General features: G+C 42.5%; 1 protein-coding gene across 4 annotated transcripts in view; it reads left to right on the top strand.

Moving 5' to 3' along the window:
* Positions 1–27,333, top strand: part of LOC309561721 (potassium channel subfamily T member 2) — a 1,381,641-nt gene that overhangs the window by 349,369 nt on the left and 1,004,939 nt on the right. For all 4 annotated transcript variants that reach the window (XM_082265711.1, XM_082265712.1, XM_082265710.1 and 1 more), the window contains exon 3: positions 22,765–22,867. In XM_082265711.1, the coding sequence (XP_082121837.1) occupies positions 22,765–22,867 (103 nt within the window). The remainder of the gene's footprint in view (positions 1–22,764; positions 22,868–27,333) is intronic.

Here is a 27,333-nt window from a genome sequence, read left to right as displayed (position 1 = left end):
ATGTGGGCGATTACTATTCTGTACTTTAATTGGAATGCCCTGTTGAGAAGGGCAAGCTCTGGGTTTAGAGGTTTGAGTTACCCTGTGATTTCATTAATTAGGATAGCTATTTGTTTTCAGAAGTAGGTTATATGAAGGCATCCCCACAAAATGTGATGCAGGGTGCCTATTTGGTTACACATTCTCCAACATTTACCAGGGGAGTCTTTGTAGATTTTAGAAGATTTATATGTGGTCATACACCACCCATTGTAGATTTTTTTGTAGATATCCCAGTAGTCAATAGACATTTGATAACTTGACAGGATAGCTTTTTGCCATTCGGGTAGGGAAAATTTGCTTGCCAATTATTTTTACCATTTGAGCAGATTATTTGGCCATTAAGGAGGGTCCTATTAATATAGCATAGAAAGAGACTTCCTGTTCCGGCACCACATGCGGTAGCTGAGTTCTCTTGCAGCTCCCACGGCGGGACTCCTAAAACGGCATAAAAATAACAGCCCAGACCGCCCAGACAGCCTCCACCTGCCCTCACCTGTTCCGCACATCCCACAGACCCGGACGAACCCTCGGGACTCCCTATCCATGGAGATTCCTGGAAAAGGCCGCTTCGCGCATACCGCCGGGCACCTCTCAAATCGAGGCCGCGGTCTCGGCCTGCTCCGCCGACTCGGCAGATGCGGCGGCCATGGACACCTCGCACCAGCAGGCAACTATTTCTCAGCAGATAACAGCTGGCACTCCCCCCTGGCTAACTCCTCCACAGAGAAGATTGCCCAGGCAGTAGTGGCTTTATTAACCCCCACCATCACTGCCTCGGTGGAGAAGGCAGTCGCTGCTGGAATGGCTGGCATCAAGAAGGAGTTGGAGGCTCATTCCCACAGATTAGTAGAGGTGGAAAACCGCCTTTCTAGTGTGGAAGACGATCTGTTCCAGTCCCAGCACACTGAACAAACCCAGGACAAGCTGAATCACTTGATTATGGACAAACTGGAAGACTTGGAGAACAGGGCAAGAAGGAGCAATCTTAGATTCATTGGAGTCCCTGAAAACATCGCTCCCTCCGTCATATTATGATTCCCAGATACAACACCGGACCCAGATGCAACCAAACGGTCACCACCCCCATCACAGAGTCACTCCGGAAAACACACAAAATTAGACTATAAAGTGAAAAACTGGAAAAAAACGGAACAAATCCCCTTTCCACTTAAAGCCCAATAAATAAAAATGCAATAATCCTAAGATCATGATATAAAATTAATAATAATAATAATAATAATGAATTACATTAAACCTCCTTCAGATCAAATGTTAAAAAACAGTACGTATGTTTTTATGGAATATGTCCTAAATGCACCAAACAAATAAGTGGACACATCCATATCATGCCCACATATAAATCATAAACATATATATTAAATAGCACCTGATAGATCAAAATTGATCATAAGTGTCTTTATGGTTAAACCAATTATACTGTAAATAAAATAAATAAATAAATAAATAAATAACAAAAAAGTTGAATATAAATTGAATTAAATCTTGGTCTGCAAAAACGAAGGAATCAAGAGACCTGCCCCTCTATGCACAACCTAGAGGGTGAATACCATAGGTTGTGAATATCCAAACCATATGATAAATGGCAATATCAGAACTATTCCACCAAAGATCTCTTAAGACGGAACAATGATGAAGTGGAGTGGGACGTCAACTGAAAAAACAACAAGCCAATTAGCTGTTGTTAATAAAACAGTTTACGTCCCAGTCAACATTTAGGCCATGGGGCATATAGCACTTGAGATCATAGATCCATCGAGTCTCCTTTTGGGAGATCTCGCGTCTCACATTACTCCCCCTACAATGGGAGGTGAATCTGTCAATACCTATGATTCTAGTGCCAGTAGCTTTCTTATTGGGGCATTCCAGATAATGCCTGGACACGCTGTGCTTCGGAAACCCCCCTTTGAATATTGCTAAGATGCTCGCTGACCCTCACTTGCATTGTTCTGATAGTCCTCCCAACATATTGGAATGCGCAAGGGCATTCCAGGAGGTACACCACGTTCTTAGTAGAACACGTAATGAAGGTATCAATGGAATAAGTTTTGTGTGTGGTCCGTGATTGGAAGGAGCTAACCTTCCTATCCTTGATGGAATTGGTCTTACAAACCACAAATTTCCTACATGGAAAAAAACCTTTTATTTCAGGGAAAAGAGTGGAACTTCTCAAAGGCCGATCAATAATGTTGGGTGTAACCCTCAGTCAAAGGGGGGGGGAGCCCCCCTATAAACTACCATGGGTTGTTCTCCCACCACCGATGCTAAAACTCTGTCATTCCTGAGTACCTTCCAATGTCAGGAAAAAAATATTTTGATATCCCTATATTGTTGGGTATAGGAAGTAACAAAAGAAGTTCCAAAGCCAGTGTTAGACTCCCTTGCTCTTGGAGTGTCCATTAGCATATCGGACCTATTTTTATTAGCCACTTCACAGATTACTCTGTCCAATTCAACATTAGAGTAACCCTTGTCGATGAACCTTCCCCTCAGGATTTGAGCTTGTTGAAAAAAATCCTCTAAGTGGGTACAGATACTACGGACCCTAATGAATTGGCTCTTCGGCACTGACCTCAACCAGGAGGGATGATGGAAACTGTCAGTGCCGATAAAGCCATTCCAGTCTGTGGATTTAAAATAGGTAGTTGTTATTAGGGCATTCTCTTGGACAGTGATGTTGAGGTCCAAGAAATGAATGTTAACATCGCTTGCCTTACGTTGCAACCTAATTCCAAAGATGTTATCATTTAGATCCCCAAAAAACTCATTCAGTAAATCAATGGTGCTATTCCAAATAAGGATAACATCATCGATGTACCTTTTCCAAAGGATAAGTTCTGATCTCTGGTCCTTGAAGATTAAATCCTCCTCCCACTTTGAAATGAAGAGGTTAGCCATGCTTGGTGCAAATTTAGCACCCATGGCAACCCCCTTGGTTTGGAGGTAGTAAAAACCACCAAACCAAAAGTAGTTATGTATCATGGCAAAGGAGAGGAGGTCAAGGATCCATTCCCTTTGGGCAGGGATACATTGGGGATCTCTCTGTAAAAAGGATGCCACTGCACTAAGCCCATGATCGTGGGAAAAAATGGTGTAGAGGGAGGCCACGTCAGCAGTAGCCAACAAGTAGCCATTCCTCCACACCACCTCACCCAGCAACCTCAGGACCATAGTCGAATCCCGTAAAAAAGTGGGGGTAGATACCACCATAGGCTGTAGGTACCCATCAATATATTTCCCCATTCTCGAGGTTACCAAGTCGATCCCACTAATGATGGGACGACCGGGAGGGTGAACTGGGTCCTTATGGACTTTGGGAGGGTAATAAATTACTGGGACACTAGGGGCCGCTAAGATCAGAAAATATTTTTCTTTCTTGCTAAGGATGTTTTCCCTATACCCCTTATTAACCATTTTGGTGAGTTCTAATTTAAACTTGGAGGTGGGATTGGAACTCAACAGGGAGTAAGTATCGCGGTCCGACAAAAGTTTGGCCATCTCAGCCAAGTAGGCTGATTTGTCTAAGACAATGATGCCTCCCCCCTTATCGGTGGGTCTCACCACAATGTCCTTCCTTGCCTGCAGGGCCTTAAGTCCTGTGGAAAACCTACAGTTAACATGTAAACGTTTAACATTAAGGGACTCCAGGTCTTTAATAACCAGATCCCTGAAGACACCCAATGACGGAGTCAAGGGACCAGGGGGGTTGAAAAGGGAGGCATTTGACAAACCCGAATGTCTGACTCCGTCCCTTCTCTGTACAGAGTCCTTAATGGGGTTAGAGAGCATGTAACGTTTAATGTTTAGTTTACGAGTGTATTTTTGTACATCCATAAAACCCCCAAATTTATCCAGTGGTTTAAATGGAACATGCTTTAATCCCAGATCCAAGACAAACAATTCATCATCTGTAAGGGTAGCTGAACCTAAATTAAAAATCCCTGCACCCTTTACATCCTTTTTCTTTTCTCCTCCTCCACCCTCCTCTGGTCCCTCGCCTTGACCTATACTTTGGTCGTATTTGTATCGGTCTCTCTGAAAAAAAGTTGGGTACCTCTGGGGGTGTTCCGTCCACCTAGGCAATTCGTGCCAGCGCTCTTGTGGGTGATTATATCTTTATGAGGTGGATTGAGTGATGTTGTGTGATGAATCTATCATCATATTCCTCATAATCTCCTTGGAGATGCTCCAAAGGGGAAAATCTATTGTATGGTTTTTTTGTTCTTTTTCTTTTTGTTGTTATGGCCCCTTTTAGGAGAGAAAGAATTTTGGGGGTTTTGAAAAGCATTGGAACCAGATGGATAATAATCCATCGCAGGCATTACTGGGTGATTACAAGGCCTAGCCACAGGTGGAGTCCTGGGAGGGTGCCTACGCGGGGCGTCGACCGAGACCCTCCTGACTGGCCGTTGGTCGATCCCTGCATCTTGATCACCCATGGTTCTATGATTCCCCTCTCCACAAGGCTCAGAGGGACCAGATTGAGGAGCTCCTTCTTTAATCTCTGCCCTGTTTTTTTGCCACTTAAAAACAAGGTTGGCCTTGTAATCACCAACATCCCTAAAATACTTTTTCTGTCTTTTATATTTTTGTTCAGACTCCTCCTTCTCCAAGACTTTTTTGAGTTCATCTGATCTCGTCTTGAATTCGGGGGTTATTAACAACAGCTGATTGGCTTGTTGTTTTTTCAGTTGACGTCCCACTCCACTTCATCATTGTTCCGTCTTAAGAGATCTTTGGAGGAATAGTTCTGATATTGCCATTTATTATATGGATTGGATATTCACAACCTATGGAATTCACCCTCTAGGTTGTGCGTAGAGGGGCAGGCCTTTGGATTCATTAGTTTTTGCAGACCAAGACTTAATTCAATTTATATTCAACTTTTTTGTTATTTAATTTTTTTTTTTTTTTTTATTTATAATTGGTTGAACCATATAGACACATGATCAATTTTGATCTATTGGGTGCTATTTAATATATATGATTATGATTTATATGTGGGCATGATATGGATGTGTCCACTTATTTGTATGGTGTATTTAGGACATATTCCATAAACACATACATACTGTTTTTTAACATGTGATCTGAAGGAGGTTTAATGTAATTTATTATTATTATTATTATTAATTTTATATCATGATCTTAGGATTATTGTATTTTTATTTATTGGGCTTTAAGTGGAAAGGGGGTTTGTTCCGTTTTTTTCCCATTTTTCACTTTATAGTCTAATTTTGTGTGTTTCCCGGAGTGACTCTGTGATGGGGTGACTGTTTGGTTGCATCTGGGTCCGTGTTGTCTCCGGAAATCGTAATATGACGTAGGGTGGAACATATGTGTCCCGGTATTTGCTTCTCTTCTGTGGAACTTATATGTCCCAGTGGAACGCATGTGTCCTGGTATTCACTTCTCTGTTGCGGAAGCCAGATTGTGATGTTATATCCGGGAGGACTGTGTGCATTCCATCTTGCGTCTCAGATGAGTTATTGCTGGCGGCTTTATGTCATTATGACTTCCGGCTATGGACTCTATTTAAGGCGTGTTTACTAGTGCGGGCTCCACCTTTGATAACGTCCTATGTGATGATGAAACTCGTCAGATGCGCCGACCCGCAAGCAGCAACGCCCACAGCTGCGGCCATCTTGATTTCTATGTTTGTGTCATCTACTAACATGTGAGTTGTTTACTTTGTTTTGCTGATTTTAATAAACCAAACGTACTTCACTATCCGAGTTCCATTTGTTTTTGGAGGGGCATCCTTTACCATCTATGTGGAGGAACTTAGGAGATGTGAAATTATTTAGGAATAGTACCATTTATGGACCGAGTGTGACTTACCTGGTGCCAGCTATCATTGGAGATACCGTGTACTCTGGGTTTCCAGTTTTTGATCCATGCCCGTTTTACCTCTCTTAACCGTGGGTCAAACGTTCCGGTAAGGAGACATCTCTACTAGAGCATGTGATTTCTGCCAGGATTTGAAATTACAAGCTGTATGGTGTTGGATTTCTTCTTTCTTCATTCACAACTGACCTTATGCACTTGTCTATGGACTTTATGGACTTTGTTCTCTATTAAGTTCTTACATATGCTTTTAATTTAGATTTGGCGCTGTACACTTTTTAGCTATTGTATTATTCAGTCTGATTTGCCTATGTACTGGCTGCCTCATAGTGACTAAGCGCGGCTTTTTCCTTCCATTTTTTTTTTTTTGTTCCCTAGAGGCCAGTTGATTTAAAATTCCCCTGACGAACGCTTTATAAGAGCACCATGGATTAAAGACATTACTAGAGGAGCTTGTATTGAATTAAAAGAATTCCTTTAATTGTGTCTTAAATTCTGTGAAATACCCCGAGATAGACAAGACATAGGAATTATTTCACCATAGTGACATATTTCTACCTGTTTCCCACTTTCCAAATTTCCCACTAAATCCATTGGCTTCCCTGGGCATATTAGTGTCAGATAGGGAGTTACTTACCATTTCCCTGTTTTCACTTATCTTCCTTCTTTGCTTTACTGGGCTGTTGAAAACAGAGGATTGTGTTTCCTCTTCTGATCCTGGCATGACTGAATGGCTGTGTTGAGTTCCTCCTGGAGAAGGCAGCTACTGCTGTCTGTCTGTGTGGGGGGGGGGGGGGGGCACGGCATGAGCACCTCCTGGGAAGAAAAAATCTGTGAGCCTACAAGGCCCTGCATGGTCTTTTCTCTTACCCCTCATATCACTGCCGCTTCCCAGGTGTAGTACGAGGTGCTGGGGCAGAGAGTCGCTTGTCCCAGTTCGCTGGTAGTAGCTGGATTGATCCTGCTGAGCCGAAACTAGTCTACAGTGCCACCATCTCCTCCCACAGCTGACCACGCCCCCTTTTTGTTGTTGTTAAAGCCACTCAGGCTGCTAGGAAGTGTAGTCTTGTGCCCGCTGCTGTAAGTGCTGGCTGGGAAGCAGCCCGCCCAAGCTCCAAACAATGTGTTTATACAAGTGGCAGTCTAAGCCTGGACCCCCACCAGACCACACCCAGACCACACCCCCAATGCATTTATCTCCACCTACTGGAGCTTACTCATGGGGATACCCCATAAGTAAGCTCCAGTGGGCAGAGTGAAACACATTGGGGGTGTGGCCTGGCAGGGGTCCAGGCTCAGACTGCCACTTGTATACACACAGCAGGTCTTGTTCTGATGTGCAGGTTCCAGAATCATCTGCTCTTATCTATATTTAGGTCTAGTGTTAGGGTTAGGGCTTGATAAGTAGAGATGTATAGAACTGTTCGCCGGCGAACAGTTCCCGGCGAACTTAGCATGTTCGCGTTCGCCGCTGCCGGCGAACATATGCGATGTTCGGTCCGCCCCCCATAAGACATCATTGAGGCAAACTTTGACCCTGAACTTTACAGTCAGCAGACACATTTCCAGCCAATCAGCGTACCTCCCTCCCACACCCTCCCACCTCCTATAAATAAGCAAGGGCAGCATCCATCTTAGATCATTCTGAAGCAGTGTGTGTAGTGAGAGTAGGGAGAGCTGCTGCTGCTGCTGCTGCTGTTAAGCTAGGGACAGTTAGTCAGTGTTCCTGGTCTTGCAGTGTTCTTGGTCCACTACTGCTGTAATATCAGCACCCCAAAAAGCCCTTCTAAGGGCTGGTATTTGTGTTTTTTTTTTTTTTTTTATATATATATATATATATATATATATACCTAGCGTCCCCAAAAGCCCTTTTAAGGGCTGGTAATTGAGTTGTTCTTTCATATATATATATATATCTATATCTATCTAGTGTCCCCTAAAGCCCTTTTAAGGGCTGGTAATTGAGGATTTTTTTATTTATATATATACATATATATATATATATATATATAGTGTCCCCAAAAGCCCTTTTAAGGGCTGGTAAGGTAATAGATTTTTTTCTTTATATATATATCTATATATATCTATTGTACACTGCAGTTGCCTGCCCGCTGTGTGTGAGAGGCCACAGACCTACCACAGACTGTACTGTGTGCACACCACACTCATTTCGGGTGGCACAGGCACAGTACCTGGCATTTTAAAAAATATTTTTTTTTCCTCTGTCATAATTGCAGTGAGTGCTGTGTCAGGTCCACAGAGTGCACTGTACCCACTGCAGTGCACTGCCCACCACTGATATATATACGTTGGCACAGCATCTTGTTGCAATAAATTGAAAAAAAAAATATTTTTTATTATTGCAGTTGCCTGGGCTGCCAGTGACTGTCAGGTCCACAGAGTGTACTGTGCCCACTGCAGTGCCACTGTGTGCCCACCCACCACTGATATATAAGGTGGCACAGCAGCTTGCAAAGTAAAAAAAATATATATATTTTTTTAAATTGCAGTTGCCTGGGTGCCAGTGACTGCTGTCAGGTCCACAGAGAGTGTACTGTGCCACTGCCCACCCACCACTGATATATAAGGTGGCACAGCAGCTTGCAAAGTAAAAAAAATATATATATTTTTTTAAATTGCAGTTGCCTGGGTGCCAGTGACTGCTGTCAGGTCCACAGAGAGTGTACTGTGCCACTGCCCACCCACCACTGATATATAAGGTGGCACAGCAGCTTGCAAAGTAAAAAAAATATATATATTTTTTTAAATTGCAGTTGCCTGGGTGCCAGTGACTGCTGTCAGGTCCACAGAGAGTGTACTGTGCCACTGCACACCCACCACTGATATATAAGGTGGCACAGCAGCTTGCAAAGTAAAAAAATATATATATATTTTTTAAATTGCAGTTGTCTGGGTGCCAGTGACTGCTGTCAGGTCCACAGAGAGTGTACTGTGCCACTGCCCACCCACCACTGATATATAAGGTGGCACAGCAGCTTGCAAAGTAAAAAAATATATATATATTTTTTAAATTGCAGTTGCCTGGGTGCCAGTGACTCCTGTCAGGTCCACAGAGAGTGTACTGTGCCACTGCCCACCCACCACTGATATATAAGGTGGCACAGCAGCTTGCACTCATAGTACAACAGTAACAACACATTCAAAAAAAAATGACAGGCAGAGGCAGGCCACCCCGCAAGGGCCGTCGTGGTCGTGGTGCTGTGATTTCCTTAGGCCCTAGAATAATGCCCAGTGTTCAGAGGCCACCACAGACCCTGAACTCAAAAAATTCTGAGGCCATAGTTGACTGGCTTACACAGGACACCCAATCGTCTACAGCTTCCGCTCGGAACCTTAATGCACCATCCTCCTCCAGCTCAGCTTCGGGCACCTCTCAATTTACCACTCGCCAGCCCGCCGGCACCACCACCAACACTAGCACCACAGCCGCTTCACTTGATCCGTCAGAGGAGTTATTTTCACATCAGTTTGAAGAAATAAGTGATGCGCAACTATTAGTGCCAGAGGATGTAGATAACGGGGATATGTCTCAGTCAGGCAGCATTATACACATGGACGTACATTGTGATGATGATGATGTTGTACCTGCTGCTGCTGCCTTTGCTGTGTTGTCAAGTGAAGCGGCTGATGATGACGATGTGTCTGTGGATGTCACCTGGGTGCCTGCTCGAAGAGCAGAAGAAGAGGGGGAAAGTTCAGATGGGGAGACAGAGAGGAGGAGGAGACGAGTTGGAAGCAGGGGGAGGAGGTCATCGCAAGGAGCTAGTGGCGCAGTCAGACAGCATGTAGATTCGGCACCCGGGGTCAGCCAGACAGCACGCCAATCAACGCAAGCTGTTGCCACCACCAGAATGCCGTCCTTGCAAAGCTCAGCAGTGTGGCATTTTTTTTGTGTGTCTGCCTCTGATATCAGCGATGCCATTTGTAACCTGTGCCAAAAGAAACTGAGTCGTGGGAAGTCCAACACCCACCTAGGTACAACTGCTTTGCGAAGGCACATGATCTCACATCACAAACGCCTATGGGATCAACACATGAGTAAAAGCAGCACACAAACTGAAAGCCACCATCCTCCTCCTGGTCCAGCATCTTCAGCCACGTCAACCACTGCTGTCCTCCATGCCCCCTATCAACAACCCGCCCCTCCGCCTCTCACCTTCAGCAGTTCCTGCTCGTCACCTGCCCACAGTCAGGTGTCTGTGAAGGAAATGTTTGAGCGTAAAAAGCCAATCTCGCAGAGTCACCCCCTTGCCCGGCGTCTGACAGCTGGCTTGTCGGAACTCTTAGCCCGCCAGCTTTTACCATACAAGCTGGTGGAGTCTGAGGCCTTCAAAAAATTTGTCGCTATTGGGACACCGCAGTGGAAGGTACCCGGCCGAAATTATTTTTCACAAAAGGCAATCCCCAACCTGTACTCTATTGTGGAAAAGGAAATCATGTCACGTCTGGCACACAGTGTTGGGGCAAGGGTCCATCTGACCACTGATAGCTGGTCTGCAAAGCACGGTCAGGGCAGGTATATAACGTACACTGCGCATTGGGTAAACCTGCTGGCGGCTGCCAAGCATGGAATGCGTGGCTCTGCTGCAGAGGAGTTGGTGACACCGCCACGACTTGCAGGCAGGCCTGCTGCCACCTCCTCTACTCCTCCTACTCCATCCTCTTTGCTAACCTCCTCGGCTGAGTCCTCTTCTGCTGTTGCGTCTTGCTCCACACCAACTGCACCCCCCCAGCTCCCCAGGGGCTATTCCACATGCCGGATACGACAGTGTCACGCTGTCTTGGGGTTGACTTGCCTGAAAGCAGAGAGTCACACCGGACCAGCACTACTGTCCACCCTGAATGCACAGGTGGATCAGTGGCTGACCCCGCACCAACTGGAGATCGGCAAAGTGGTGTGTGACAACGGGAGCAATTTGTTGGCGGCATTGAATTTGGGCAAGTTGACACATGTGCCGTGCATGGCACATGTGTTGAATCTGATTGTGCAACGTTTTGTGCAGAAGTACCCAGGCTTACAGGACGTCCTCAAGCAGGCCAGGAAGGTGTGTGGCCATTTCAGGCGTTCCTACACGGCCATGGCGCACTTTGCAGATATTCAGCGGCGAAACAACATGCCAGTGAGGCGCTTGATTTGCGACAGCCCGACACGTTGGAATTCAACACTGCTAATGTTCGACCGCCTGCTCCAACAAGAAAAAGCGGTCAACGAGTATTTGTATGACCGGGGTGCTAGGACAGCCTCTGCGGAGCTGGGTATTTTTTTGCCACGCTACTGGACGCTCATGCGCAATGCCTGTAGGCTCATGCGTCCTTTTGAGGAGGTGACAAACCTAGTGAGTCGCACTGAAGGCACCATCAGCGACATCATCCCATATGTTTTTTTCCTGGAGCGTGCCCTGCGAAGAGTGCTGGATCAGGCCGTAGATGAGCGTGAAGAGGAAGAGGAAGAGTTGTGGTCACCATCACCACCACCAGAAACAGCCTTACCATCGATTGCTGGACCTGCGGCAACACTGGAAGAGGAGTGTGAGGAAGAGGAGTCAGAGGAGGAATGTGGCTTTGAGGAGGAGGAACACCAACCACAGCAGGCATCCCAGGGTGCTCGTTGTCACCTATCTGGTACCCGTGGTGTTGTACGTGGCTGGGGGGAAGAACACACCTTCAATGACATCAGTGAGGACGAGGAATTGGACATGAGTAGCTCGGCATCCAACCTTGTGCAAATGGGGTCTTTCATGCTGTCATGCCTGTTGAGAGACCCTCGTATAAAAAGGCTGAAGGAGAACGACCTGTACTGGGTGGCCACGCTACTAGACCCCCGGTATAAGCAGAAAGTCTGTGATATGTTACCCAATTACCGGCAGTCGCAAAGGATGCAGCAGCTACAAAATAAGTTAAAAACTATGCTTTACACAGCGTATAAGGGTGATGTCACAGCACAACGGGAATCCAACAGGGGAAGAGGTGAAAGTAATCCTCCTCCTACCACCACAACCACGCCGGCAAGGACAGGACGCTTTACAGACGTCTTGTTGATGGAGGACATGCGGAGCTTTTTTAGTCCTATGCATCGCCACAGCCCTTCGGGGTCCACCCTCAGAGAACGACTCGACCGACAGGTAGCAGACTACCTTGCCTTAACTGCAGATATCGACACTCTGAGGAGCGATGAACCCCTTGACTACTGGGTGTGCAGGCTTGACCTGTGGCCTGAGCTATCCCAGTTTGCCATTGAACTTCTGGCCTGCCCCGCTTCAAATGTGCTGTCAGAAAGGACCTTCAGCGCAGCAGGAGGTATTGTCACTGAGAAGAGAAGTCGCCTAGGTCAAAAAAGTCTTGATTACCTCACGTTTATTAAGATGAATGAGGCATGGATCCCGAAGGGACTGACAGTGGGGGATGCATTTGACTAAAAAAGGCCTGGTGATGACTGAGATGCCTTGGCCTAAAAATGGTCCACACGCTGCTGTATATAATCATTCTCTGCATGCCGGATGACTTACGTGACGTCTCCGCCACCAACTACGGTTCAAGCCGCAATGTTTTAGTGCACTTTCTGCCTTAAAACCTCAATTTTTCAGGCCGCTGCTACAGCAGCGGCTGCAACAATACCTACTTTTTCATGCATGTGTACATGCCTAATTTTTCTGGCCTCTGGTGCTACACTGTGGCTGCAAAAAAACAAAAAACAAAAAAAAAGGCACATACATGTGTCAATTCCCCTTCGTGATCGTTACCTTGTCGTGGTGAAGGGGCTTGTGTATCACAATGAAGCTATCACCTCTAGGATTGTGTTGGCACACCCCAGATGATAAGGTCGTTGCTTCATTGTGTACAGACCAAAAGCGATCCGCAGGATAATTTTTCATAAAAAAAAACATTCATTTTCTTTCATTCTTTCTGCGGAGCTGGGTATTTTTTGGCCACGTTACTGAATGCTCATGAACAATGGCTGTAGGCTCATGCGTCCTTTTGCGGAGATGACAACCCTGGTGGTCAGTCGAACCCAAGGCAACATCATCGACCTCATCCCATATGCGTTTTTTCTGGAGCGTGCCCTGCGAAGAGTACTGGATCAGGCTGTAGATGAGCATGAAGAGGAAGAGTTGTGGTCCTCATCACCACCAGAAGCAGCCTTGTCGTTGTCAATTGCTGGACCTGTGGCAACGCAGAGAGAGGAGTCTGAAGAAGAGAAGTCAGAGGAGGAAGGTGGCTTTGAGGAGGTGGAATACCAGCCACAGCAGGCGTCCCAGGGGGCTTGTTCTCACCTTTCGGGGACCCTTGGTGTTGTATGTGGCTGGGTGGAGGAAGAGACCTTCAATGATGTCAGTGAGGACAAGGAACGGGACATGGCTAGCTTGGTATCCAACCTTGTGCAAATTGGGAGTTTGCGGTTGTGCAAATGGACTGACTGACTGTTAAACGGGGAGTTTGGTCTGTCAGAGTTTGGTCTGTCACTGTGAAGCGGGCGACGGGCGTAACCCTTACACTACTTGACCGATAAAACATCATACCTGATCGTATTCACACACTGGATGTTTTAGTGCTGGTTTACACTGCCGCTACCACTAAAGTAGCGTCGCTTCCAGTGCGACTTTGGCGCGACTTAGCGCGACTTTGGCGCGACCTTTTCGCGAGGTGATTTTTTTTTTGGCCAATCACAATATCATGTTTTGTGACCGTCACCTAATTTCCTTTTCCTGTTTTTTGTTTTACATATTCCCCCATGTGTGCAGTGTTGTCTGTGTCATAGCTCAAATGATAGGCATGTTTGCCTTGGCATATCATATTTCAGCTTGCCAGAAAGAAAAAAAGACAGCTGGAAAGACACTGCATTAGTTTTCTACTAAAAATCATAAGAAAAATGCTGTTTTTTTTGGGTTGTGGACATACTACTGAGCTGAAACTTGACAGGTACACTTTTTAGACCCCCCAGACACTAAATACAAAAAATGACATGCCTGCCTAAAAAAATGCCCGATAAATGCCTGCAAGAGAAAAAGCCAGCCGCAGAGAAGCCGTATTACTGAAAATATAAGAAAAATGCTGTTTTTTAGGGGTTCTGGACATGCTACAGAGCTGAAACTTGACAGGTACACTTTTTAGACCCCCCAGACACTAAATACAAAAAATGACATGCCTGCCTAAAAAAATGCCCGATAAATGCCTGCAAGAGAAAAAGACAGCCGCAGAGAAGCCGTATTACTGAAAATATAAGAAAAATGCTGTTTTTTAGGGGTTCTGGACATGCTACAGAGCTGAAACTTGACAGGTACACTTTTTAGACCCCCCAGACACTAAATACAAAAAATGACATGCCTGCCTAAAAAAATGCCCGATAAATGCCTGCAAGAGAAAAAGACAGCCGCAGAGAAGCCGTATTACTGAAAATATAAGAAAAATGCTGTTTTTTAGGGGTTCTGGACATGCTACAGAGCTCAAACTTGACAGGTACACTTTTTAGACCCCCCAGACACTAAATACAAAAAATGACATGCCTGCCTAAAAAAATGCCCGCTAAATGCCTGCAAGAGAAAAAGCCAGCCGCAGAGAAGCCGTATTCCTGAAAATATAAGAAAAATGCTGTTTTTTAGGGGTTCTGGACATGCTACAGAGCTGAAAATTGACAGGTACACTTTTTAGACCCCCCAGACACTAAATACAAAAAATGACATGCCTGCCTAAAAAAATGCCCGATAAATGCCTGCAAGAGAAAAAGCCAGCCGCAGAGAAGCCATATTCCTGAAAATATAAGACAAATGCTGTTTTTTAGGGGTTCTGGACATGCTACAGAGCTGAAACTTCACAGGTACACTTTTTAGACCCCCCAGATGCTAAATCCAAAATTTTTTATTTTTATTTTTTTTTAATTTTTCCAATAATTGGATCTCTATCAAAAAATTATAATTTTTAAGAACTTTTTTTTGCGTGATCCCTCTCCGGCATGCCACAGTCCAGGTGTTAGTCCCCTTGAAACAACTTTTCCATCACTATTGTGGCCAGAAAGAGTCCCTGTGTGTTTTAAAATTCGCCTGCCTATTGAAGTCTATGGCGGTTCGCCCGGTTCGCGAACATTTGCCGATGTTCGCGTTCGCCGTTCGCGAACGGCGAATTTTAGGTTCGCGACATCACTATTGATAAGGGGAAGCATTTGAGATACAGAAGTTTATTTTTCCAATGACACATAGACTGTTTACTTTGTAAGAGAAGTTTCACTACTTTGAAAGACAATTAGCTTGAGAGCTTAGGGAATTAGGTGATGCTCTATTGATTCCATCATATCCATTGTCCAATATGTGCAAACAAAAAAAACTGTTTTTTAATATTTTCCTTGCACATGATTGGGTATTCTTGCAAAGTTATATTTCTCTACATTCATATATATATATATATATATATATATATATATATATATATATACAGTATATAGCCGAAACAAATCACCAAATAATTATACATTCAGTGTTAGAGGGTAATGCTGCACACTATGTTCCAGATACAGAAAAACAAAAGCAAAATAGTAAACAAAATAGTGTTCAAAACCTCTGACCATAAATATCACAATGAAAGAAAACATTAAAGTGTCACAAATAATATCAGCATTAATAAATAAAACCGCCAAAAAAAATAGAAAGATAATGACATATTCATTATAAATCAATAAATTTTATAACAGAAATGAAAGTTCACTCCCAAAGGGAGTATACAGTATAAGGCTCCATTAGGGGGGCAATATAATCAATCTTGTGTGAAAATGAAATTCCACTCCTGAAAGAAAATATTTCAGTGCTCCAACTAGGAGGCCAGTGTAGAATCTTGTGTGAAAATGAAATACCACAGGTCCACATATTTTAGTCCCAACCACCTTGGACATAGATATATGAATTCCTTTACCGGATAACCAGGATCTCCAGATTATAGGAGATCACTAGAACAGGATACAATAGATACAAATCATACCAGGTTATGGTAATAACCTTCACGCCTACCAGGTCCTCCGCTGGCTGTCTGGAAAGAGCAATTCTCCACAGTAAGATTTAAAGGAAAATACAAAGGACCATATAATAATATTGCTAAAAATACCAATTTATTTCAAGCAAATATACTCACAAGCATCTAAGGGTAACAAAACTTTACAGACACCATTCTGCACTACACCAGCGGGTTTGATGATGTCATAGGCCACTAGCACCTTCCTACACATTTTGTTTATGCAAGGAATATTCAAAGGTGATATCATGTAGAGTTTTTAGCAATATTGCTCTATGGTCCTTTGTATCTTACTGCGGGGATTGCACTTTCCAGACAGCCAGTGGAGGACCTAGTAGGCATAGAGGTTTTTAGCATACCCTGGTGTGATTCATATTTGGGGTATCCTGCACTGGTGATTCCCCTGGTAAGGGAATTTTCATATCTATGTCCGAGGTGGTTGGACCAAAACATGTGGAACTCTGGCATTTCATTTTCACACTAGATTCTATACTGGCCCCCTATAGAAGCACTGACATTTTCTTTCGGAAGTGGACTTTAATTTTCACACAAGATTATTTATACATTTATTACAGGTACTTATATAGCTTAGTCAACTTCCGCAGTGCTTTACAGTTATTGTAAATTCACATTAGTCCCTGTCCTCAAGGAGCTTACAATCTAAGGTCCCTAACTCACATTCATACATACACATGCTTAGGCCAAATAAGACAGGAGCCAATTAACCTACCAGCGTGTCATTGGAGTGTGTAAAGAAACCGGAGCACCCAGAGGAAACACATGCAAGCACAGGGAGAACATGCAAACCTCAGGCAGGTAGTGCCATGTTTGGTATTCAAACCAACGACCTTAGTGCTAACCACTTAGCCATTGTGCTGCTCATCATTTATATTGGCCCTCTAGTGGAGCCCTATATATCCCTTTGGGAGTAGACTTTCATGTCTATTATATAATTGTTTGATTTATATTGAATATGTCTTCATTGTTCTACTTTATTAGTGGGTTTTATTTATTGGTGCTGATATTATTTGCACCTTTCATTGTGATTTTTATGGTCAGAGGTTTTGCACACTCTTTTTGTTTATTTTATATATAAAGCCCAATTTTTCTCTGTTTTTGGAAGGAGTGTAGAAGGGATAAATCTTCTGTCAGGTATTGATGTCTGTGTCTCCCACTAGTGACCTCTGGCAACACAACTGAAAGTGAAAGAAAATTCAACATTCTGAGCTGTTACCAGAACATGATTAGGAGGACATCTTCCAATGGGGACATTTATTCTAGAAACAAAGGTCTACAAATTAAAGGACAGGAAGTACAATCTCATGTAGTGGTACCCCTGCAGGAGCCACTAGTTATATTGGGTCCTCTGCTCTTATCTAGCCCATGGTAAGGCCTCAACCTCACTGATACCACCAGTACATTTTTCTGTAAACCTTAACAAGCACCCAAGAATAAGACTTACAAATCTATGAAAGAATAATTTAATAAATAGGCAATTTAAAATCAACAGGCATGAGCATAATAATGAGTACACAATCAGCTTCACAGGGTGCCTTGTAAAGATTTTAAATTCCAGCATATACTGTGATCCCAGTGGCATAATCAGTAGCTCTCCATATGAACTTCCCCAAGTGACCAAAAAGTAAACAATAGAGATCAGGCTATGTCACATAAGAGTTCTCAGGCAAAGGAACTAGCTTTAGGCATGAGGATGAGAACTGAAAGGTAACCACAAGTTTTCCCTCAGGGTGGAATTGTCTAACTATAGTGCTTAATGTGAACTTTCTGCAGGCTAGGTTGGGGCCCTGAAGATGTTGGTTTACAGAGGTGGGGAGGAATGTGTCTATATTCAATATGGTTAGTGTGCTGTACCACAGAAATTAGATTTAGTTAGATGGAGAGGTATCTTTTGATACTGTTGAGTACTTAGATAAAGGGCAGGCACAGTTGCAATCAGGTAAATGAAAAGTATGCACAGTTGCAGTGATTAGATAAAAGGGTGTGCATAGTTGAAGCACTTAGATAAGAAGAGCAAATAAATTGTCCGCATTGGGCCTAGCTCAGCAACAGTCACAACATTTTAAACAATGGTGCATGGGTAGCTTGCACCTTCAACTTCTTGCAATTGGAGTCTAATGACACTATGGTTCATCTTAACAATGGGTTTGCAAACTGCTCACCACTCTCTCTCTCTCTGTGATCCTTCTGTAGCAGTTGGCTGAGGTGTTGGAGGGGCATCACTTTATTTACTGACTGTTAATTTTAGCAGGAAGGATGACAAGCACCTTAGCAGTTTCTCCAGCGGATCTGAACAGTGACAGCCTGGGTCACAGATGGGCGATCTAAAGCAGGTACTAGCGCAGCCAAGCCTTGTTCAGATTAACCTCCTGGTACAGGGTACAACAGCATTTAGCATATCACAGCTCACTGGCGTCTTCCACTCCCAGTGAAGCACAGCACACCTCTAAGGTGCTCTACGGTTGGCACTCTCCCCCAATTGCCTTCTCTCCCTTCTGGACTTTTCAATTTATAAGACTTATCCTGCTCTTAGATATCACTGGGTACTGTAATTCATTTTCCAGTGATGGCAATGATTTTGATCTCTCTCTCTAGACTACATCTCCCATAATACAGCAGCTGAAAAGCACACCTGCTGCTGCCATCTTGTGGATGAACAGGAGTTACATCCACAATGGGATTCAGATGGCAAAAATACTGTCAATGGTTTTTAAATGATACCCCATGCTATCCAAAATTACAAAAATGCTTTTGGATCTACATATAATTAAAGTTGTGTGTATTTATTGGTTTACAATTTCTAGGGAATACGTTTGCAAGAATTGGTTTCATATGTATATATATTCAGGGAATATACCAAAATAAAGTTTCCACTAAAAAGAGGCATTCCAAAATGATTCAGATATAATGTGCTGTAGAGTAAGGGAGGGTTATAACCCCTTTCAGATTTTATTTTGCCATCTGTGTGCCATTTCAGAGATTTTCCTTCATTTCCTGTCCCATAGCCAAACAGGAAATGAGAGGAAATCCCTGCAAATTAAGGCCATGCAGTGGTGGTGACTCCCAGCTCACCAGAACAAGTGTCCCCATTAGAAGATTTCCCCTCTATTACTTTCCTGGGGTCAATCCAAAATTTGGGATTTTCTTTACTTTCAGTGATAATGGTAAACAAGACAAAGGGTGAATCTCCCTAATGGGGATACAGACAGCAATAAAAACTGACAGGGGTTCTAATCCCTCTCCACTTTATCCAAAACTAAAAAAAAAAAAAAAAAGTTTTGTCTTTGGTTATACTTTAATGCCTAAATGAATGCAGTGCATGGGACAACCTGTCAAGCTGAACATAAGATTAAAATGCATTGGAAGCTGTTATCTCTAGAAAAAACTGCATAGCAAAGGTTTAAGTAAATAAGAGATAAAGACATCTTAATATATGACCATGTCAGGGGTAAAGTGTATGGTTATCACCACATCCCTAATAGTTATCCTCAAATCCAATCTTTTCTCAGAAAAATAAAATGGGAAAATAAACTGAAGTGGGACTTTTAAAGTGGATGATCTCTCAAAGAAATAAAGCTGCATACAAATAGGTAAAATGTAATCCTTTATTTATATCCAAAGCTGGACTTGCACTGGCTCACATTTCCTCTCTCTCCACCAAGGTGAGGGAATCCAACTACAAGCTATTGTCCTGTCGGTACTATACTCCGCAGAGAATGCACATCATTTCTCCTGCCATCTCCCTGTTGGAGGGGATGTGGAGATACCGCATCACATGCACACATCTGGTGGCACTGTTCAGTAATTCAACCGTTCTGGTTGGAAGTTCTCCGACTTATTCAAGTAATCACGGAAGTTACTATTCCATTAGATCCATGGGTTGTCCTGCTGCATGGAACTACCACACCGCTCTCTAAATACAAAAGATCAAGAGATACAAGAGATCCCTCATATGCTCAATGCGGCTAAAGCCCTGATTCCCACCTTCTGGGGCACAACGACCATTCCCACGATACGACAATGGCTACGGAAGGTAGATATCACATACCAATTAGAGGAACTTACTTTCATAGCCCGTGACAAACTGTTTTCACTCTACCTGGGATCCTTGGTCTTCCTTTAAAAACACTTCGTCCTATGTGACCCTGCTCACTGAGGACACCTCCACTGGTTTATCGCCTTCTAATGTAATCCTATCTGATTAAGGTTTTTATTGCGTGGTATTTAAGTCACCCGTGGCCTAATTCCCCCCCCCCCCCCCTCACCTCTTGTCCCCTTTCTTTCTGGCTGCTCTTTCCTTTTCTTTCCCTTTCTTTTATGCTCTTTGCTATCCCCTCGTTTTCCTCTGGGCTCTCTCCGACATTGGTTTTATTATGTTTTATTATGCAAGATGTTATGTTATCATTATGCTTTTTCGGACTTTTATGACTGGGTGTGCTTGGCACACACTGAGATACTCATGCACTCGTTGATACTGTTCCATTGTTCCTTACCGTATTTCATGTCGGATTGTACGGTCTATGTTCTGTTTTTCTTTGTTTTCTTGAAAATTTTTCAATAAACAGAAATTAAACAAAAAAATATCCAACCCTGGATTCAGACCAGGATTATTACAGGCTATCACAGCAACTTTATCTCTTAGAGGGATCATCCGCCTTAAAAGACCCATTCCAGTTTCATTTCCCATTGATGTTCTGGGAAAAGACTGGATTTGAGGATCTTAATGTATATGCTTATCTCTATTTTATTTGATCTTGACTTCATTGTCCCATGTTCTGAGCCTCCTCACTGGTCCGTAAATGAGATAGAGGGCCTCCACAACCAATTTAGAAGGTCAAGAGGTGAATTGACGGGGCAAAGGTTGACTTTTATAGTAAAAATTGAGTTTGGAATGTAACTTTAGCTGCCGGTATCTCAGGATTTGCTACATTTTCCAGAAATAATTTCACAGTCTGTAGTTATCAGATAAGGTATCTTTGTTTATGCCTGCTTTAAACCAGTATAGTATCTTGCTTGACTTGAAAGCTGTGTGTGTGTGATTAAGTGTTACATTTATTTGTACACCCAAGTCCTTCTTCTACATTGATTTACCTAATATTATTTGCAAAATCAACAGCTAATACACTTATAGTAAATCTACCCCAGTACACCATTAGCTTCTAACTGCAGCTTACTCAATTAAACTTTGGTAATAAAATCTGGAAACTCAAATATATATATAAACTTAGACACCCACTGTCAAGTCCAAATATCTTTGCGCTTTAGGAGGAGTCAGTCACTTGACTGCTATAATGTGGAAACACTGCTGCTACTTAAACAAATACTGGATAATATTTGGAAATACAGAAATGGAAAAGAAGTAGCGCATGAAATCACTGTTAGATGACTTAAAGTGTAAAAAGCATGCTTGTCAAAGATACTGCTTGATAAACACTCAAAAAAATAGCCAGTCCAGTCCCTTCCGGGTAGCTCCTCTGCCGTGTCACGTGATGTCTCATGTGTCGTCTGGTCACGCCCCGACCGGTTTCGTCATGTCCGAAGCATCGTTTTCTGGTGAGTTGCCATTTCTGCTATCTATCGGTGTGACACCTGGTGGTGGATGGTGATACATTTATATACTTCACGCACTCCTGGATTTTATGGACTTGAAGGACATTGCTTTTCTTTATATTTTTTTGAGTGTTTATCAAGCAGTATCTTTGACAAGCATGCTTTTTACACTTTAAGTCATCTAACAGTGATTTCATGCGCTACTTCTTTTCCATTTCAATAAAACCTGGAAGCTGACTGGTTTCTATGCAAAAGTGAGCCTGATTTTGCACTCTCCAGCTTTAGTAAATAAACCCCAATAGCTTATTTAACAAGTTAGTACATAATTTACTGACTATTTTCAATGTACTGTAATCTATGACATATAGTAAATATTTTAAAAGTATTTATTTATTTATTTTTATATCACCTGACTGGAAAAACGTAAAGTCTGATTGCTAGGGGTTACTATAATCTTGAGTGATTGCTCTTTTTTTATTTAAATAGATTTCCTGCAGTAGGCTAAACAAGCTTCTGTGTCTAGGATCCCCCCTAGCCACCTCTTATACACATCTGAGTGCATTCTCAATTACAGCACAGTCTATAGACGCAGGCAGCGGGGCTCGGAAATCGAGCCTGCATTAGTACCCCCATAGAAAGCAGCTTCCTATGGTGGGCACTTGCCGAAGAGAAGGGGTCAGGAGCGCCAACGGGGACCTCATAAAAAGAGGATCGGGGCTGCTCTGTAAAAAAATGATTGCACAGAGCAGGTGAGTATAACATGTTTATTATATTAAAAAAAAAAAGGTTTAGAATCACTTTAAGCCTACTAGCCTGCTTGACACCTAATCCGTTCTCAAGATATATAATTGTAGACTTTTAAATGTGACAGTAAAGTAATTATAAACTTATCATCCTATTTCATTCCTCTGTTCAGAAATCTGATGCAATATGCATTTTGATGGCTTATTAGGGATCATAGGGATTGATTTACTAAGACTGGAAAGGGCAGAATCTGGTGCAGCTGTGCATGATAGTCAATCAGCTTCTAAGTACAGCTTGTTCAATTAAGATTTGCCAAAGAAAAAAAAAAAAAAAACTGAAAGCTGATTGGCTTCTATGCAGAGCTGCACCAGATTTTGCACTCTTCAGTTTTAGTAAATCAACCCCACTGTTCTTTAGATATCAAGATTGTTCTTGGAAATACCTTGTCAAATAAGGTACCCTAAATTCATGTTATTTCATGCTGTGTGGTGATTGTAAAATCTCAGACTTATTATGACTTTTTCATTACAGGTCTTAGAATCCGCCTCTTCAATTTTTCACTGAAACTTCTAAGCTGTATGCTGTATATAGTGCGTGTCCTTCTAGATGACCATTCTGAAAGAAAACAAACATGGTAATGAATATATACATGAATAAGGAGCATTTCCTACAAAGCTATCTGTAAACAATGTGTACTTAAAAGATTACAAGCTGAAAAATAGAATACTCTATACTTGTATAAAATTGTGTCTATTGACATTACATGCATAAGTGAAAACACTTTATTAAAGAAGCTGAGTAATAGGATAAAGCCATGTTAAGTTTAATCAACCAATCTTGTGCTAACAAAATTCCTGTTTTCCATTTTTTTTTTAATTTCTCACACACAACATTGAGCAGCCTTTCTCAACCTTTTCAACACAGAGGAACCATTGAAATAAATTTCTGGTCTCGGGGAACCCCTGCTAAAAATTAACAATCTACAACTCATGACACATTAGTGTGACAGTCAGTGGGAAGAATGCTCCTTACTCTTGTCATCATTGGGAAGAATTACCCCCCTTACAGATAGCTAAAAGTAACAATGGTGTCATTGGAAACTTATCTGAGAGGCAGAAATTGTCTATTGCTCAAGGAACCCTGTAACGGAACCCCAACCCACACTGTACTTGTGGACTTGCATCAGTATATGGCCTCCTCCCAGTCGTGAACATCGTGATATCAGATTTTCCCAGCAGCCCCCCATACAAAGCTAGCCGACAACTTAGCTTGTATACTTTTTGGAACCTTCCAGAATAAGAACTGTTTATTTAAACACAGGCACAAAGAAATATACACTGCGGGAAAACCCCCCCTCCCCCTTAGCAGCCAATCCACATACACATATACATCTCATAGGTTGATCTTAAGGCAGACAGAAACAATAGAACAATTGGATACAGGCACTTACCAATAACAAACCCCTCCCACCTCACTATCTATCAAGGGTCTATGAGAGACTCCAACAATATTCAAGCAATCTGAAAAGTCAAATTGTTTATCTTTATATATTTCTTGAGGGATATTGTTCAGAAATATTGTTGTTCCAAGTAAAAGAGGCCCCTTCATTCTTTCAACACAAACCACACATATAGAATCCAGGATAACCGGGGTAACATAAAATGTGGTGTGGTTGTACAGCAAGTCTGATTAGTGCAGACATGACTGGGGTTCTTGGTCACCCTGTGATCCTAATAGACACAGGGTGACTTACACATAAGAGGGACCAGGGAGTTTCCTGACCTCTCTAAAGAAATCTGGGTTCCACGAGCCCCCCCACCGAAAGTGACTCCTGTCACAAACCCCCAGCAACCTCAGGAGGAACCCTAGTTGAGAAACCCTGATCAGGAGTGAACAATGGTTTGCCTTATTTACTTACATTCAATACTTTGCAAAGTAAGTATTTACTGCCCTGTTTCTTTAAAAAGCAACCTCAAAGGTTAACTAGCAGCTAAATAAGATAATACAATGCCACTTCTCACACACACCTCCTTTAAATTTGCATTACTCAACTACAGACAAAAAGATGAAAGAAGACAATCAAATAATTACATGCTTTTGTGTGAGGTTCCATCTACCACTCAACGTTTTTAATCATGTATCTATTGGATTCCTTTGTGACAAATTTCTTCAACTCTTTTTATTTTTAATTACTCTTGAGAAAGGTATAATCTTAAAGTAAAGTATATGTAAACTCAAATTCTACTGTTTAATGTTTGGCATTATGCATCACTTTAGTTTTCATAGAAAGACTTTCCTATAAATAAAAGTTTTCTATAAATGCATCTCTGAGACTCTCACTTGTGGCATGGAAATGAAGCCCCAACATGTTTATGTTATTTTGGACAACTGGACATGCAAGGAGATCCCTACAAAATGAGTGCAGTTCTCCATTTAGACATTTGTCAACAAAACAGATGTTACCCTAACCCCCTTTTTTAGAGAGAACACTAAAATGTTGAATTTCCTAGCATTTTCTGTCTCACTGACAATGGCCACCAAGACTTAGAGAGAGTGAATAAACCCAGCAGTAACAAGAAAAAAATATATAGGTAATAGAACTTTAAAGGTAGCCACCATTAACCCCATAAGGAAAAAATCAGTACTCAAATATATATAAAAATACAAAATGTATTTATGACAACATAATAAAAAATATTTCATACCATCACATGAATGGTGTGCATGAAGGTGCTATACAGCATATTCCTATAGCAAAAGAACCCATAAATTGCCCATCGTGTGCCAGGGTCTGGTGTCTGTGAAAGCACAGAAACCGACGACCTCCCGTATCTGGGTCAAACTGGATTCTAGTGTGTGAATACCAATGGATCGCGTTTCGCTATCCAGCTTCCTCAGGAGATCCTATTGGTGTTTAGATGATAACCACAGAGCAACAAATGTCTTCCCACTTTCAGTGTGAAAGAGTGATGATGGTAACAGGGTTATCCCTGTATTAGAAGTGTCCACCATACATCAATTTTCTTCTTCCTGTTCAGGAGCCACAGCTTCCCTATGTGCCGATCTGAACTGTGGGAATAGCCCCTCCAACAGGGAGATAATGGAGATGTCAACTCCCAGCAGTAACAACAATAAAAGCTTAAATGGGGTTCTAACCATCCCCTAATCTATGTAAAGTTACAAATAAAATTTTGGTTCTACACTCACTTTAGGGTGTTTTTATTTTGTAAGTACTCTGGCAAGTGTGTGCCATGTATATAGTAAATAGCCTCAAGCTCTATTTAATTAAAGTGAAACAAATGTTTTATCCACTTCAGCCCCGGAAGGATTTGCCCCCTTTCTGACCAGGCCCTATTTTGCGATTCGTCACTTGCGATTCGTGTTACTTTAATGGACAATTGCGCGGTCATGCAACACTGTACCTAAAATGAAATTGATGTCCTTTTTTTCCCCATAAATAGAGCTTTCTTTTGGTGGTATTTGATCACCTTTGCGATTTTAAATTTTTGCGCTATAAACAAAAAAAGAGCCACAATTTTGAAAAAAAAAAAACAAAATTGTTCACATTCTGCTATATGACATTCCCCCAAAAAATTAAAATTTAATTATTTTTTTTAACGTTTTAGGCCAATTTGTTTTCTGCTACATATTTTTGGTAAAAAAAAATTGAAATAAGCATATTTTGATTGGTTTGTGCAAAAGTTATTGCATTTACTAACTACGGGAAAGATTTATGTCATTTTTATTGTTTTTTTTTTTTTTTTTACTAGTAATGGCAGCGATCGGACCCCTAACTGACATTTTTGACACTTTTGGGGGGACCAGTGACATTACTACAGTAATCACTGCTAAAAAATATGCACTGTTACTGTAATAATGACACCGGCAGGGAAGGGGTTAACCCTATGGGTGATCAATAGGTTAAATGTATGCCTCATGCTTACTAACGTATGTGAGGGGGGGGGGGTTCTGTGACAGACACAGAGATCGCAGGTTCAGCTATGCGGAATATAGTATTCTCTTCCTGTCTGTCACTGAGAAGACACACCTGCTTTGTTTACATAAGCAGGCGGGTCGTCTCACAGTTTCCCCGATGATCGGGGAAGGGAGGCGGTAATCACCACCTCTCCTCCTCCGACCCGACTCCCGCTGTGTCTAAACATGCGCCGCCGGAATCACTAGGAGTCCAGTGACGTAGGTCTACGTCGCTGGACCCAGGGAAGCCACACTGCTGCAGTAATATTACTGTTGGCAGTCGGCAAGTGGTTAAAATAAGAAACATGTTATATTTACCTGCTCTTTGCAATGGTTTTGCACAGAGTAGCCCTGATCCTCGTATTTTTGGCTCCACCTTGTTGGTGCTCCTGGCTCCTCCCCCTGAAGCAGTGCCACCAGAGAAAACCACTTGCCTTGGGTCCACCTCGCTCTTGAGCCGCCACTCAATGTGACACATAAGGCACATAGAACCACGACTCACTCCCCTCCTGCTTCCTCCTTTACTGGCTGTGATTGACAGCAGTGGGAGCCAATGAGGAGGGAGAGTCCCTATACAGCTGAGGCTATTGTAAAGATCACTGGATTCGAGGGGGCTCAGGTAAGGTGGGGGCTGGGAGGGGCTGCTGTACACAGGAGGCTTTTTACCTTCATGCATAGAGTGCAAAAAGGTAAAAAACCTTCAGCCTTTAGAACCACTTTAAACCTATTTATGCCTCTCCAATGGCTAGTTCAGTGTGGCCACACCGTCTGTTCACCATGTCATGAGTATGCCATGCTATGCAAGCCACATCATTTTTCTATTTCCAGCTTAAAAATGCCATCTGTAGACCTGTTAGTCAACCCAACAGCCAACTGAAGAAGGAACTGCAAAAAGCAGAATCTGAGATTTGCAGCATAAACTAAAAAAAAAAAAAGGGTTTTGCGGTTGATGGACCTCGGGCGCCAAGCAAGAAATGCAGGGCAGAAAACTGTATACAGTAATGCATAATGCCAAACATACTGAAAAATTGAATTTGGTTAACATACTGTATATGTTCCACGCAACATATAACAGAAATAAAATGGACTGTACACTATACAGTAATATACCATAGTATAATATAG

This window comes from Pelophylax lessonae (assembly GCF_965119305.1).
Source record: "Pelophylax lessonae genome assembly, chromosome: 8".
NCBI classification, from domain to species: Eukaryota; Metazoa; Chordata; class Amphibia; order Anura; family Ranidae; genus Pelophylax; species Pelophylax lessonae.
Note: the sequence above shows the minus strand (reverse complement) of the source record. Positions and strands in the feature narration are given on the sequence as shown.